This window comes from Pempheris klunzingeri, chromosome 14 (genome assembly GCF_042242105.1).
Source record: "Pempheris klunzingeri isolate RE-2024b chromosome 14, fPemKlu1.hap1, whole genome shotgun sequence".
Taxonomy (NCBI): Eukaryota; Metazoa; Chordata; class Actinopteri; order Acropomatiformes; family Pempheridae; genus Pempheris; species Pempheris klunzingeri.
In genome coordinates, this window is record NC_092025.1 from 16,003,460 (window position 1) to 16,018,842 (window position 15,383).

Below are 15,383 nucleotides of genomic sequence, written 5' to 3' on the forward strand. Positions count from 1 at the left end.
GTCGTGATCCCAGTTCGGCTCCGTCATGTGGTGTAAAATTACCGTGTGAATGAGCCGAGACCCGTCACATGTTTATTGGCGTCGTCTTCTGAAGCTGAAGAGTTAAATATACCGACACCTTTGGCCTTACAAGTAGAGCAGGTTACCATTAGAGCCTCTAACTGCTTGTTTTAAACGAGCTTTGACGCAGGTGTTTGGTAACTAATTAAAGACTGAAGGGTGAAGGGTGGTGTTTCACTGCCGTGTCCCTCTGACCACCCAGCAGTGACACACACCCTGGGGGACACCTCTACAGCACTGATCATCAGCGCACAGACACATGATTATACCATAACTGATTCTGGTCCCGTTCTATTTTGTTAAATCCAGCAGACATTATTTGCCTTTTTCCAGAGAAAATCCAGTAAAATGTGTCTTCTGGACTGAAACGAATCCTCCTGTGAATAACTGTGACACAGCTCCCAGAGTAAAGAGGATGGTTTTTTTTGTCTCACACCTAAATCACACATCACTCACTTTGTGGACCCATAAAAGCCAGACATGCCGTGTGCCAATCAAAGCAGGAGTGCTGACTGGGTCATGTGCTGTTTTCTCAAATTCCAGGAAAACCTGAACAAGCGCACCGACGGCTCAGTAACACCACCATCTGGCTGCATCCTACACCGTCAGGTCTGACTTTAAAAAGTATCATTACTACTCACTGTAACGTCGGTCAGCTTGCTGGCAAAGGATCCTTTCATCTTCACACGTCCAGGACCATTTTCTTTAAAAACTGATGACCATAAATGAAGGTCCGGCTGTATGACCTCCTCACCTCTCCTTTAAAACAAAGACAGGATTGAAATGGGTCATTATCAGCGATATGGATGCTGGATTAACAACACAAAGATCTTCTCCACGCCCTCTAATATGAAGGCAACCATGACATTGCTTCTACGAATTCCCACAAGACAGAACATCTTGTTAAGATCTACTTAAAGGCTAAAAATAACAGACAAGGGGAGCTTGTTAGATTTAGATTGTGACAGGAAAATTTAAGGGGAATCAGCTGCATCACCGTATTGCACCAAACAAGCAGAGGATAATGTTTCCAGGAACAGGTCAGATTACGTGCAGTCAGTTACTGAATACAGATGACATGGCAATGATTGTGATTAGTAACATAATCTATTGGACACCGAAAATACTGCAACTCCTACTAAAATATGGAGCCACAAATAATATTTTTTCCCTCTAAACATCTCACGTTTTCACTTTTAGTGCAAATAAAATGCATTTTACATATTTGGCATTTATAGTTAAATCACATTACAGGCAGAAACTGAGTGTAGGCTACATGTTCCTTTTGTGTGTGTTTGTTAAAGGCAGACAGACATTGGCAGGAATTAAAGGCTGTTTTTGAGGGGCCGCTGCTGTCTGAACCTTCCACCTCTATTCGACGCAGTAATTGTTTCCCCCACCACAGAGTGGAGCACTTGTCCAGGAAACCCTGCATGTCAGATGCTCTTGTCATGAGTAAATAGCATTGATGTCATAACAGAAGCTTCATAATTTACATTCTTTTTAACGACATAATCAAAAATGTGATCAAGTGTTAGTTGACAAAGTAACATAATAACCTATAACCATTTTTTTTTTTTCAAATGTAATCTGGACTGATTATAGTCACTAACTTTTAGTAATCTAATTACTTCCTAACTCTGGTTGTTTCTCCAGTAGAGACTGAGATTCTCACAATGGTTGAATGGCTTCAGGTCATATATATAAACACTCAGTACAGTGAAGGCCTCCCTCACATGTTTGAACTGTCTCATCTACAGTCAGTTCCTTCACAGTCTTGTTAGAGTGACATATCATACATACATACACCCTATCGTAATATATCATAAACACAACATATCATAAACCCTCTGATATCAGAAACACAATATCAGGATTCACCGCACCTTTAAAGGAGCAATTTCTAAGATTTGACCTGCTCAAATAAACAGGGGCAGCATTTCACCTCCTCCTCCCACCCCCGTCCTTATCTAATAAACCTGACGATGTCCTCAAAGACCACAAACTCACAGTTCAAGGTTTATTTATCTGTCATTTTACGACACAGGGTTGCCCAGCAAAGCCCCTTCTTGCTTCACACACCTAGATCACACTGCACATACAGATAAGTAAAACTAGAATAGAGCAGGATCAAATATAAAAAATAAAAACAATATATTCTGTTATTTATATATTATTATTATTTATATATTTATTATTTATCTCCAGGAATCTGTTAGGGCACATAAGCAATAACCCACCTGTTGAAATCATTCCTGCAGCTGCTGTTATCTCTTTTTAATTTCTATCTGACACATATTTTTGAATTTGCCTTGGATGAAATGTTGCATTCACTTGCCTTTTTCTGTTTACATTATTTGAGCCTGTGTGTCAGACAAACTTGCTCAACAACTAATTATTTCAGTATTACGACTGATCTCAAATAAAAACACACCAACATCTCTGCATCCTATTTCAGACACCAGCTTCTCTCTGTGGACGGACTGTGTGTCACCCACTGAGCCATCAGGTGGCGCTGTAGGACCAAAAGAGCCAATGTGCACAGTGGTTCATGCTGCCTTCACGTACTATGCGGAATATTGAAAATCTCGCCTGTTATCCCGCGTTTTTACTTTTTACAGCTTGGAAAGTGTGAATTTTCTACGATTTCTGCTCATTTGGATGCGACGTTTATGAGGCACAGATGATTGAATGATTGAATCATTAAACTAAACTATTTGGGAATAAAATATTTTCCTGCAACTTTCCTGCTGTTTTCTATTTTGATTCCATTAGCTGTAAACTTTAAGCTGCGGCGGGTTAAAATCGCACACATTAACTGCTCTAATTCAAATGTATATAAATAAAAAAAACATGCTTATGCACTATAACAAAATCACATACTCTTATATAGATCATTTAAAAGTATTATTCGGATATTAATGCACTGGAAATGATCTGAGCTCGGGTGTAAAACTGTGCGAGGGGCCATTAAAGGCAGCATTAATTCGGCTTCCACTTTGGCCAAACAAACGAGACTCCCGAGAGGAAAAAAAAAGAAGAAGTCGTCCCCCTAGCGGCAGCTCCAGCGGCTGGGTGCAGCAGAGGTGAAGAGGAGGCTGTGTTTGGATTAGGGGGGTTGGGCTGCCTGCTGGTAGGAAAACCTGCCGCCAGACATCCAGTTTGTCTCCGGCGGTGCAGCGTTGCTTTCCCGCAGCATCAGCAGCAGCGACACCGCAGCGCAGCCTCCAGCCTCACCTGCTCCTCATCCGCGCTCCCCTCCGCCTCCGTCCACACGCAAACGCTGCTGCAGCACAGAGCAAACGGACGGACGAGGACGATCAGCTGTGAGTGACTGCTTTTCCCTGCTTTTTTTGGGTTGCATTTTTGTTGTTTTGGTGATGGAGAAAGGTGGTGGTGGTGGTGGTGGGAGGGGGTTGATGCTTTTAGCGGAGGTTTGTTTTTCCTCTTTGGTTCCCTGCGTTTACAATGCAAATAAATGTAGCTTTTTTTTTTTTTTTTTTAAATGTTTTGCTCTATTGATGATTCACTAATCAATCACATGCTCCGATTTGAAACAAAGCAGTCATTTGACAACATTTAGTCGTATTAATTGTGTACTTTAAGGCTGCAATCAAGTCAAAACCTCATCAATATGCAATGAAATCTCCTGTTACACTAGAATCCTCTTCATCAAATAGCCTGTGTTTGCCAGGTTTCATTGACCTGAAAAGCTGTGAGGTAAAACCATCTTTTTCCAACACCTCCTCTGAACAGGAGCAGCCTCCAGGGAAATAAGGGAATATATATATATATATATAAATATATATATATATATCTAAGGGCGGTGAAAGATGGTGAAACTGGGGAGTAATCTTCAAGACAAAGGGGCCAAACCTGTGAGTGTGGAGGACGGCTTTCAGAATGTGCCCCTCATCACTCCTCTGGACGTCGGCAGCCTCCAGAGCCAAGCACCTGACAAGGTGAGAGACTCCAGCCCGACTGTGAGTGTGTGAGTGTGTGTGTGTGTCTATGAGTGTGTGTGTGTGTTTCAGTGAGTTTCTATTTTCTTAAATCTCCTTCTGTTCCTATTGACTCAGTGTTGTTGACCTACCTCTTCCTCAAACCCTTTTATGCCCCCCCCCCCCCCCCACACACACACACACACCCACACACCCACACACCCACAGACACACACATACTGTTTCATTCATTCACACATTCATTCATCTCAGCCGTCTCCCAGCCATGCCCTTTGTTTTCCAGCTGAGATTAGGAGACAGATTTGGTGCCAGGCAGACTGTCATTTATCATCTCGACATCCCATAGTAACCGCACTGCCGCTCGTTAATCCAGTTACCATGGTGGCGGTGCAACGTGGAGAGCCGATTGGTGTTTCTGTGGGGTTTGGGCAGAAAGCTGCACTGATTGCATGTTATGACAATGAATGGAATTAGACAATAGGCCCTGGAACATGTGAAAGGTGTCATGTGACAGTTTGGCTTGCTTCAAGGTTACAGATACAGTGTGATGACTTCATTTTTGCAGCTACATGAATCCATTTTTCTTTCCTCAGCTACTGATCAGTTACTTGCCGTAAGAATTGACCATAAAATCATTGCACCAGTTAGTGATTTCCCATAACAATCAGGCGTCGGAGAGATTAGAGTCATAGAACATTATTAGGAGTCCTCTTACTCTCTGGAGTCTAAGAGGACAATCACTTCGATTTTAAACAGGAATACTGTTTCACAGCTAATTTATATCAATGCTAAACAGCATGGATGTCTTCCACAAACCTCTCTGCTCACACTTCATTAACAGTCAGCAAAGTTTAGGTGGAAATCTGCTTCATGCCCACTGAGGATCAGCTGCATAGTGAGATTTGACTTTTGATATCTGATGTACGATGAAATGGAGACTGTAACTTCCTGGAAAACTGTCCTTGACATCGTAAGTGGGGACATCGTCCTGCACAAGGAGGCATAAACAAAAGTACTGAAATGATCAGTCCATCAATTGATCAGCGGATTGATCGCCAACTATCTTGACAATATTTCAAGCAATAATAATCCTCTGATTCAAGAGTCTTAGATGTGAGGATTTGCTGCTCCTCTCTGCTTTGTAAATATGAAGGAATAATTTGACATTTTGGACTTTCATAAGAAGATCAATGCCCCTTTCATGTCTATATGGTCACCATAAGGCTTAACGACTAGATAAGACTAGACTACATAAGACTAGAAGCAGGTTGAATGAGCTTGGATGTCTCTAACATTAACAAAACCCTCTACCAGCACCTCTAAAGATCACTAATTAACTGCCACAATTGCCACAAGCACAGAAATAGTCCAGGACCTAATCAGATTTGTCACTTGTACACTCTGGTTTTTGTTGATTACACAAACAGATATAATATATTAATGTGTGAGCTTTAGAGGTGCAGTTAGGTGGATTTTCTGTAGCTGTTCCCCCATCTTCCAGTCTTTATGCTAAGCTAAGCTACTATACTTTACTATGTAGACTTTAGCAGTATTGATTTTTTTCATCTCTTTCTCAGCAAGAATGTGTTTCCCAACATGTCAAACTATGCTGTAATATCCTTTAGCTTTGGACTGTTGGACAAAACAAGCTTTTTAAAAATGTAACTTGCATTTTTTTTTAAACTTTTTTGTTCTAATTTATAGGAAGCAATCACTTCCCTGATGAAAAAATAATGTTTACAGAATAACTGATAGGATGAGTTACAGCCCTACATCTGATATGTTTTAAACAAACCCCACCACTTAGCCCAGCCAATGAAAACAGCCTCTCTCTCCTAAACTAAAATAGTTTGGAAGGATCACTGGAAAAACAGGAAAAACATCACATGAATGAAGTAAAGACGTTGTTTTGTGGCACCTTTAAAATACAACCAGCTTAAAAGTGCAAAAGCCTTCGATATTACTGTTTCAAAGGTCCAGGACCCAAAAAGCTTGACAGTTTATTCCATTTAATAGGATGGATGGGTGGATGGATGGATGGATGGGTGGATGGGTGGATGTCTGACTTTGGGATGAATCTACTCAAGTGGTTTGATTGTCAACAGTTTACAGAAAATAACCCCAAAAAACGAACATCCATTTGTGCTGCTGCACAGAGAATCACTCAATACAGCCTGTATTCTGCAGAGGGAGGCACAGTCTCTTTCCTGTTCATATACCTGTTAACTGGGGAGTGCACACACACACACACACACAGAACGTGTGTGTGTGTGTGTGTGTGTGTGTGTGTGTGTGTGTGTGTGTGTGTGTGTGTGTGAGTGACAAGACGTTTCTGTCAGCAGCCACCAGTTCGTAACATGACATTCACAGAGCTGTCAATCATTTTATAATCATTAAATCAGTCTCTCTAGACTCGAGAGCACTGCTACATACTGTTGTCAAAGCTGCCTTTGTGTTATGATTGTATCACACACACATTCATCTCTATGTCCCTGTACAGTGTGATTGCTGAAGTGTGTTTTGGTTTTACTGATCACCTGAACCAAAAGGGAGACAGAGAGAATCACCTGGGTGGACTATGAGCTCCTGCGATATACCAGCGAGTTATTGTCATTGACATTTGAAAGGAAAAGAGGTCAGAGGAGAAGAGAAGAGAGGGTTTGCTGTTTTGTTGACTATCAGTGAATTTTTACGTGCCTCGGGAGACGTGGGCACAAAGATTGCTGCTGCTTGTTGCTTTTGGACTCACTGGCTGACAGCTGATGCACATTTCGCATGCTGCTCGCTTGCTCGCAGGACTGATAAATTGTTAGTTCAGCCGCTGCATAAGCTGGTTGAAGTTGTCCATACTTGAAGGCATTAAGCAAAAATATCTTTTTTATAAACCATTATGCAAATGCAGATGGGTCCATTAGTTTTTACATGCAACAGCGTGGGAGTTGTAAAGGTCAATTTGCTGCTAAATCTTTGAATGTGTCTCCAGATGTAAGTGTGAGAATTTGTCTTCCTGGCAAGTGATGCATGAACGCTGCAGAGGCCAAGAAAAATAATAATGAAAGCTGCAATTAGACGTCAGAGTGTGGGAGGTGTTGATGATGGTTTTCAGGGATCATTTAATAGAAATTCTGCTCACTGTACTTTATCTTATACTGTATATGTGTGTATGATCACACTTTTTTTGTCCATTTAAAATACAATGTACATTGACATATAACCTTTAAAGTTGATATTGTGAACTTAAACTGTTATATTATTTACATTATAGTCCAACTGCTACAGGATTTTTGAAAACAATACCGATCTTGATATTTGAGTCTGAAAATCTGAACTCATATACATTTTTATCTAAATTCTTATCTAAACTTTTTCTACACTTGTGACCAAGAAATGTGCTAGACTGTACATTTTACAATTGACATATATACTAATTCTTGTGGACAAACTATAAAATTGTGACACTGTTTCTTTGGAACATATCACCTCTGTATTTCAGGGTTTCTATTTATTTGTCCTTTATTGAGATCGATACAGATATTTCTGCAACTAGCTAATGTATAAAGATACATGGGCCAGGATATCTCTGTATGGATCTCTATATATCGGCTATTTACACATCCAGCAGATAAAGAGCAGACCAGTCATTCATTTGTAGTTGTGTGTCTGGTCACCTCATGACTGCAAATCACATATTCAGTCACTTTTAGCTCTGTGTTTGGTCTCTACCATCTCCAGAGGCAAACATCTGACTCTTTCCCTGCTAGATGCTCCACTATGCTCACCAGCTACTCAATAACTGTGTCTGTTTGGTGTTACGATGGTAGTGTTGCGTCTTGTGGCCAAAAACGACACTATGAGAGCGGTGAGTGAGCCAAGGCAGCTAAACAACATTAAACTTACTATAGAACTCCATAAAACTGAAAATAGCTTCATATTCAGGGAACAATTCTCTGTAGGTTCGTCACTATGAGCAACCATTTTCACTTTGTCACATAATGTGGTTTTCATAATGTTTGTTTTTTTCTGTTATAGTCACTTTTACAGACAGTGACAGTCCTTTGTGTGGATTTCTATCTGAAAACATTAAAAAAATAATGCTTCACCAATAGTATCTGTGTGATGAAAATCTCTATAATCTTGCTGAATTTAAGGTTGTTGTTTTTGCCACCCGCTCCCCAGAAAGAGTTCATCCTTAATCAGCTTTTATCTGCCTTTTAAGATCTGATCTGAGAGCAGTTTTGCTCTGTCTATCCTGTGAAGCTAAAGCGAGGTTTATTGGGTCATGTGACCTGACTAGTACCCCAGATCAGCAGCGCGGTTCTGAGCAGCTTTACAAAGCGACCCCAGTTGTTTTGACTCTGATCCTGCCTGATGACTGTGTGACCTCCCCGACTACAGGGTCACCCAGGGATATTTGCGAAGTCCATACTCACACGGACACACACACGCACACACACACACGCACACACGCACGCATAACAATGCTGCTGTGGCCTGCAGACGTTGAGGCATTAGAGAGGTATTAGAGGTGATTCCATCTGGGCAGGGACGCAGCACAGCCACAGCCGGGTCACCAATATCTTGATTGGATTTGAACAGAACAACAACCAGAGGATGGTTGAAAGACATACCGTGCCGATACTTTGACTCACAGACACAAAGACAGACGGATCTTTTTTTTTTGTGTTTGTCAGCTCAGGTACAGAGACCTGCTTCAAAGTCTATGACATTTCCTGTCCGACATGTCTCCTTACACACCCTCATCCTTTTCTTGTTTCTCTCCTTGGTTCCTTTGGAGTAGCTTCTCATTTAATCTTTTTTTTTTTTTTTGTACGGCTGTGTGTTCATATCCTCATAAATTAAGGAGGAATTCCCGGGAGCAGGTTTCCTCAGCCATCATGTTAAATCAGTAATGGACCGTTGAATGATTTCTTATGTCTTGTGACGATGTGAGGCTTCATAACCAGATCATCCGAGGGTAATTTGACAAATGATCACAAATTATACATAACTTATTTTCTAATTTATCTGGCTGGCTGTGCACAAAGGCTATGAGAGTAGCTCTGATATCGAAAGGCAACTAAATGTAGCACAGTAACGACTCCACAGCATTTTGTTATGAAAAAGAAGCCTGAATAGAGTCTTTTAGCTCCAAAGGTGTCCAATGTTGAAGGCCAGGCTTTGTCAACCTGTAATGTGAAGCTATTTTTAACAATTTATATTCATTTTATATTTCATCTTTAATCATTAAATCCACAGTATATTCTACACCCTATGGCTTAAAACTCCTGTTCACTGTATGAATAAGGGCTACAACTAACAATCATTTTTGACAGGAATCCAGTTGTTTGGTCTATGAAATGTCAGAAACTAGAGAAAGAATGTACATAAAATACTCCTGTACATATTGGACTGTTTGTTGGGGTAAAAATACCTAAACCAATAGTCCAGTACTCCAAAAATATTCAGTCTACTATCACATAAGAGAGAGAAATGTGGCCAACTCTCACAATAGAGCGACTGGCTGGACCAGAGAATGTTTACCATTTGTGTTGGAATAATAACTTAAGCAATTTATCAGCTGTCAAAATATTCGCTGAATCGTTTTCTGTTGATCAATTAATCATTTCAGCTTTGATATGAACTAATATTAACTAATATTATCAGAAAAGGTAAAACATTTTCAGAAAATAGACAGAAAGTAGTAACTGACTGCATCAGGGTGAATATTAATATCTCGTGTTTATAGTAATGAAAAACATGATGCATCTAGTGGCCTCAATACTAATTCGCTGCTTTTACGTATATTTTCCATACTCGTGTGATACATTCTGTGTAATGCAGCAGTGCTGCAGTAACTGCCTGCTGGTTGGCTTTCAGTCTTGCTCCTCAGGACTCTGAGCCCTGCTGGTTTCTCTTCTAACTGTGCAGATAGAGATTGCTTTGCACTTCTGATAACGGGAATGCAAATAACTGCTCTTACATACCTGGATGAAGAGAGAGGAGAGCAACGCTCAGAGAAACAAACAGGGAGCTTCAGGAGTGAGAACAATGATTTGGTTATTGATTTTTGCTATTGTGTTTTTGTAATATTATAAAACCTCTCTTTTTTTAAGCTGCTGTAAGCAATATATCCATGTTAACAGTTGACTAAATCACTACTTGTTTATGAGAAGTGTTGCTCGTAGTGACAAACACAGAGCTAGCATCTCTCCCCTCAGCTCTATTGTGCCTTTTAACATTTTTTACTGTAACTTTTAGAGGCGGCAGACAGCTCAGCAAGGAAGCTCTAAAAATGCTACATGCCCAACAGCAAATGGCAAACAGACACAGTTAGCATCTAGGTGGTGTGTGAGGCAGCTGAAGAGCCAGATATCTGCGTTGTTTTGAGTCGGTGGTAATAAAAAACAGAGCTAAAAGGGATATTGTGAATATTAGACTTAAATTCGTCTTAGGGCCAAAAACATGACTCCAAATGAATGCTAGTGTTGCTCTGTGCCTGGTGGATGTAGTGAGTTAACAGGTGATAATATCTGAGTTTGTGTTTACAGCTTGTTTCTGTCCACAAGTGGTCAAAGACTGAGGTTTAAAATAAAGATATAATGTGAATGAGTGTATGAGGTATAATTAAGTCAATATTACTGGAAATGGAGACAATTACATCCCCTGAATTGCTGTTATTTTGTTAGTAAAGGCCTTTGAAAACCAATATTTTTTGTGCCTGCAGGTCTGTCAAATTTAAAAGACATTAAAATCAATAAACATTGATCACCTTTGATTACATTATCATTTCATCTTCTTAGAACCCGTGTTATGGAGCTGCCACACGGATGGATCTCCTCTCTCGTGTGGGTTTCATTCACTGTTTTATCGACGAGGAAAGACTAGAATCAAACATGTCAAAAACAAAGTCAGTAGCTGCCTTCCTCACTGAAACTTCACCAAAGACCAACTCTCCCGCAGCTCAGTCTTTGGGGATGAAAAATGAAACAGCAATCATAGTGATAACAGGCCTGAGGAATAACATACGGCGGAAGACGGTGGGGAATGAAAAGTTTTGACAGCTTTTCCACAAGGAATATCAAATCTGAAAAAAATAGTGTGATTGGAGACAGAAAGATGGAGACACAGAGTGGCTGGCTGAGTACGACGAGCTAAAACTGTCTTTTCTGAAATATACTTTTCTGCGCTTCTTGAATGTGTCATTCAAACCCGTTTGTACACTCAAATAGAAAAATGACAACTTAAAAAGCTCTAAATGCATATCAAACCCCGTTGACTTAAAAAAAACGTCCAGCGTTACGTCGTGTGGAAGCAATTATTTCACCTGACAGAAATTAATTGTGGAGCTCTATTACAGATCTAAAAGTGAGTCTGTGCCAGTGATGAAGATATGAAAAGGTCACAGGGAATCAAGACGTTTGCATAAAATACACACGACTAATTGAATATCTGTAAATAGATTCTCACAGGAAATTGCAGCAGAGGCTGTGCTTGTGTATGTGCTGGAATCACTTACCTCCCTGTTTCTGATGTAGACGTCCCTGTCAGTCTTATTGACATATTAAAAAGGTCACAGTGAGTGAGGAGTTTGAAATTAAAGTCTGCTGCCGCGATGTGAGGCTGTTATCCTCGTGTGTGTGCTTTTGTGGAAACCAAATTGCAAGAAGGATAGAAGTTGAAATGAAAAGTCAGGAGATCACCAAAGTTATTACAATTCAGGTACCAATAAAGTACTTTAACACGGTTTCTACTAGTGCTTAAATGTAGGTACGGTGGAAGAAAACAAGACTATGGGCAACAAGGGGGTAAAAACTGGGGACTTTAGAGAAACAGACAAATAAAATATATTCGGAAGTATTTGTGTAAATACTGGGTACCCATGTGGTACAGCACAAAACTGAAACCAAACTGAAATTTCGATAAAGTGGAGTTGACGGGGGCAGCATGGTGGTGCGGTGGCTCTAGGTCCAAATCCACTGGCTTTGTGGTTTGAGACTTGAACCTCTCTGTGTGGAGTTTGCATGTTCTCTCCATGCTTGCGTGAGCTTTCTCCGGGTAGTCCGGCTTCCTGCCAAAGTCTAAAGACATGCAGGTTAATTGGTGCCTCTAAATTGCCCCTAGGTGTGAGTGTGAGTGTGAATGTCTGTCTCTATGTGTCGGCCCTGTGATTGACTGGCGTCCAGTCCAGGGTGCACCCTGCCTCTCGCCCAAAGTCAGCTGGTATTGGCTCCAGCGCCCCCGCGACCCTGAAGGATAAGCGGTATAGACAATGGATGGATGGATGGTGTTAGCAGCATTGATAGTCCGCAAAAGTAATTATGGAACAAGGTGCTTCTAAAACTTCAAAGTAAATCAAAGGGGGTTTATGAAAAATTCCCTGATGCAGGTGTACAGCGATGTAGTTTTGTGGTAGGAAGTTTGTGGGGAAAAAAGGGATTCCTCAGTGGAGTACAGCTACATATTACACAGGTTACTACAGTGTAGGTGCTGGACCTCATAGTAATGGTCAAGTACAATAAAAGCAAATACTTTTGCTCTTTGCTTGAGGCAGTTAAAAGGTAAGCTTGCCCCAACACAAAATCAGGTATCCATCTGGAAAAACCATCTACAGATTTATAGTTGTTATACAGGACATTTAATTACTAGTGAGAAGTGATTCGTAAGGAAAGTTAAATTGTTAGTGGTGGGCTGAATTATAAAGTGTTACCCAATTCATTCTGTGGTGAACATGAATGTATGTGCCATTCCATCCAATAGTCTATAGCAGTAACTCCAAAACTAACTAACTAACCAAAACTGTCAATCTGCTGGTGGTGCCAGAGGAAAAGGGAGGATCTTCTGGGGATCATGATTGACTGAGCAAAATGTCATGGCCTCTGAGCAAAATTTCAAGGTAATTTGCCCAATAATTATCAGAATAATTCACTTAAAACCAAAAATATGAACCTCGTAGTGATAGAGAAGTCAGAGGATCGCCAAAAGTCACTTGGGTTCATCCTCTGGGGGACCATGGATGTCTGTATAACAAAGGCACGCCGCTAGCGTGGCTAGAAAGTAAACCTGACCAGTTGAATACACATGAATAGGTTCTGACAAGAAATCCCAAATGAAAAATGAGGTGCTACCTCTGTGGAATAATGAGTGAACAAGTTGTCATTTTTCATCCTGACATGGCTGTTCATGGCTTCATCATGTATGTGATGTTTTTTGCATTATATCTTACATGAATGATTTCTCAGAGAGTATTCGAACCCATCTAATCGGAGAAGTTGGCACTTTGTTCAGTAGGTTTCTATGAGCTGCTGATAGCTAAAAGGCTGCATAAACGAGGCAACGTTGATTGATAGCCACTTCCTTTGGTAATATGAAATAAAGGAGTGGGAGGTACAGGAGGGGAGAGAGTAATGAGGCAACATAAAGCACTGCTGTGTTTTAACCTAGAGGCCCATGACCACGTTATTGGGAAATGATTCAGAGGATGAGAAACTTTAGGCAAAATTGAGACATTAGTTATGACTGTGAGAAGCCTGACGTCTGGTGTTGCCACACTGAACGCCACAAGGCTCCGGAGCCTCAGGGGTCCAATCACTTGCAATATTTTCAGTACACCTACTGCGGCCTTCGAGAGCTTTCTAGAGCCAACTGACAGCGTTGTTATTCAAATAGTGGAGCCGGTTTGTGTGCACAGCAGTTTCTGGCTTTGTCTCAAACTGACGGCGAGTTGTTCAGAAGCAGCGCAATTAGCCACAAGGACACTGAGTCATTGTTCTCATTCTCTCCATCCACCTCAACTCCGCCTCGTGGTTTGAAGGCCTTTCTCTGAATCTGCCCCCTCCTCTGGTGTGCATTACTGTACAGTGAAGTAACAAAACAGCGGGGACACTTTCTCTTTTAAGGAAGTGCAGTGATGAGATGATTAAAGTGATTATTTTGTTCCTGAAGTGAAGAAAGAGATGATGCTACATCTGACAAGACACGATAATTTTGGGGTTTTTTTGTTATTTTTTTACCGGTAGATTGTTCAAATGCGGCCTCAAGTCAGCGTTGAGAACGTTGAGAGTTTTTAATGTTACACATGTTAGATTCGATAGATATGCATCATAACTGTGTATGTGTGCATAGCATTACTTCTTTATACAAAAGTTATTTACAAACTGATCCGTTGCATCAGATTAAGGCCAAGTGTACAGTACATGTCCAACTGATGTCTTAGACTGATGGTCAATGAGCAGAATTGAAGGAAAATACTTGAGTCTTATTTTAGTAGTTTGGACCATTGTTCCTATCAATAATGATAACATTGAACTGATCAAGTTAAGTGCAGAGAAAGAGGAAACAAATGTGAATTATAACCTAAACTCTAAAAATTCGGGGAAATGGGAAAAGAACAGCACGCCGACTTCGCTTCGACAGGAGTCATAATTCCTCCAGCTGCCAGAGGGCTTTGTCTCTCGAACATTCATAAATGTTGTTTCAGGGTATTTGCTGAAACAAAATAAGACAAAACAAAATGGTGGTGGATGACACCTTGTTCAAGGGAACCTCAACTTTCCCCACCTACAGTTTTTGAACCAGCACTTTCCACAACACAACTGAAAGTTGAGAAGTAGTAAATCTAAGAGTTTGGGAGTTTGTGTCACGTCTCCCTGTGTCCCCCTCAACCCTCTAAACCTGTTTGCTTGAGGAGAGTCAGACTGACAGTACTGGGGCAGAGCTGTACTGCCCTGGCAGTTTTTTTCCCCATCTAGCTGCCGGCACAAAGCACAGTGTTTCCCTTCGGATTGGGGGTCTTGGATTCTGGGCACCAGACCTTATTAACATAAGCAGAGCTCTAACAGATGCCTGGCACCAGTGTTTCCTGTAGGATGGTTTCTAGCTGTGTTGGGCGTTGGGTGTAATTTATGTTCTAAAGCTGAGGTTTGATCCTATGCCAAAATGAAAGCTATTACAATGAACTGCACTGATACTGGATACTGACAATTGTGTGTCTGTGTTATCTGTGTGTTCTAATATCTAATAGCAGCCTGTGCTTTCATCTATCCCTCTGTCCTTACTTACACCATTGTGGATTGAGCTGCACTCATCTCAACCCGTCTTTTTAAAATTACTTTTTTATGGCATTTCTGTTTTATCAGAACCTATACTGTGGGGACATGTCTGACCTCCTGAATTGTTTCCAGCACCATATCTATTCTTTTGTTCCCATACGGCTTAAGTGCTTAGAGTAAACACATTTTTATTCCACATTCAAAGAATGCACAATGAAATATCTGTAAATATAAAATTAATGGATTAAAGAAATCTAAGGTAATACCTGAGAAGACATGCACAGGACTCCTAAACTTTGCTTTTTAAATTCTG

General features: G+C 40.7%; 1 protein-coding gene across 1 annotated transcript in view; it reads left to right on the plus strand.

The window, feature by feature from the left end:
* The first annotated feature begins 3,348 nt into the window (after positions 1-3,348).
* Positions 3,349-15,383, plus strand: part of nsg2 (neuronal vesicle trafficking associated 2) — a 34,854-nt gene continuing 22,819 nt past the window's right edge. Inside the window, exons 1-2 of the mRNA XM_070843923.1 lie at positions 3,349-3,386; positions 3,817-4,022. Coding sequence (XP_070700024.1) covers positions 3,894-4,022 — 129 coding nt within the window. The 5' untranslated portion in view covers positions 3,349-3,386; positions 3,817-3,893. The remainder of the gene's footprint in view (positions 3,387-3,816; positions 4,023-15,383) is intronic.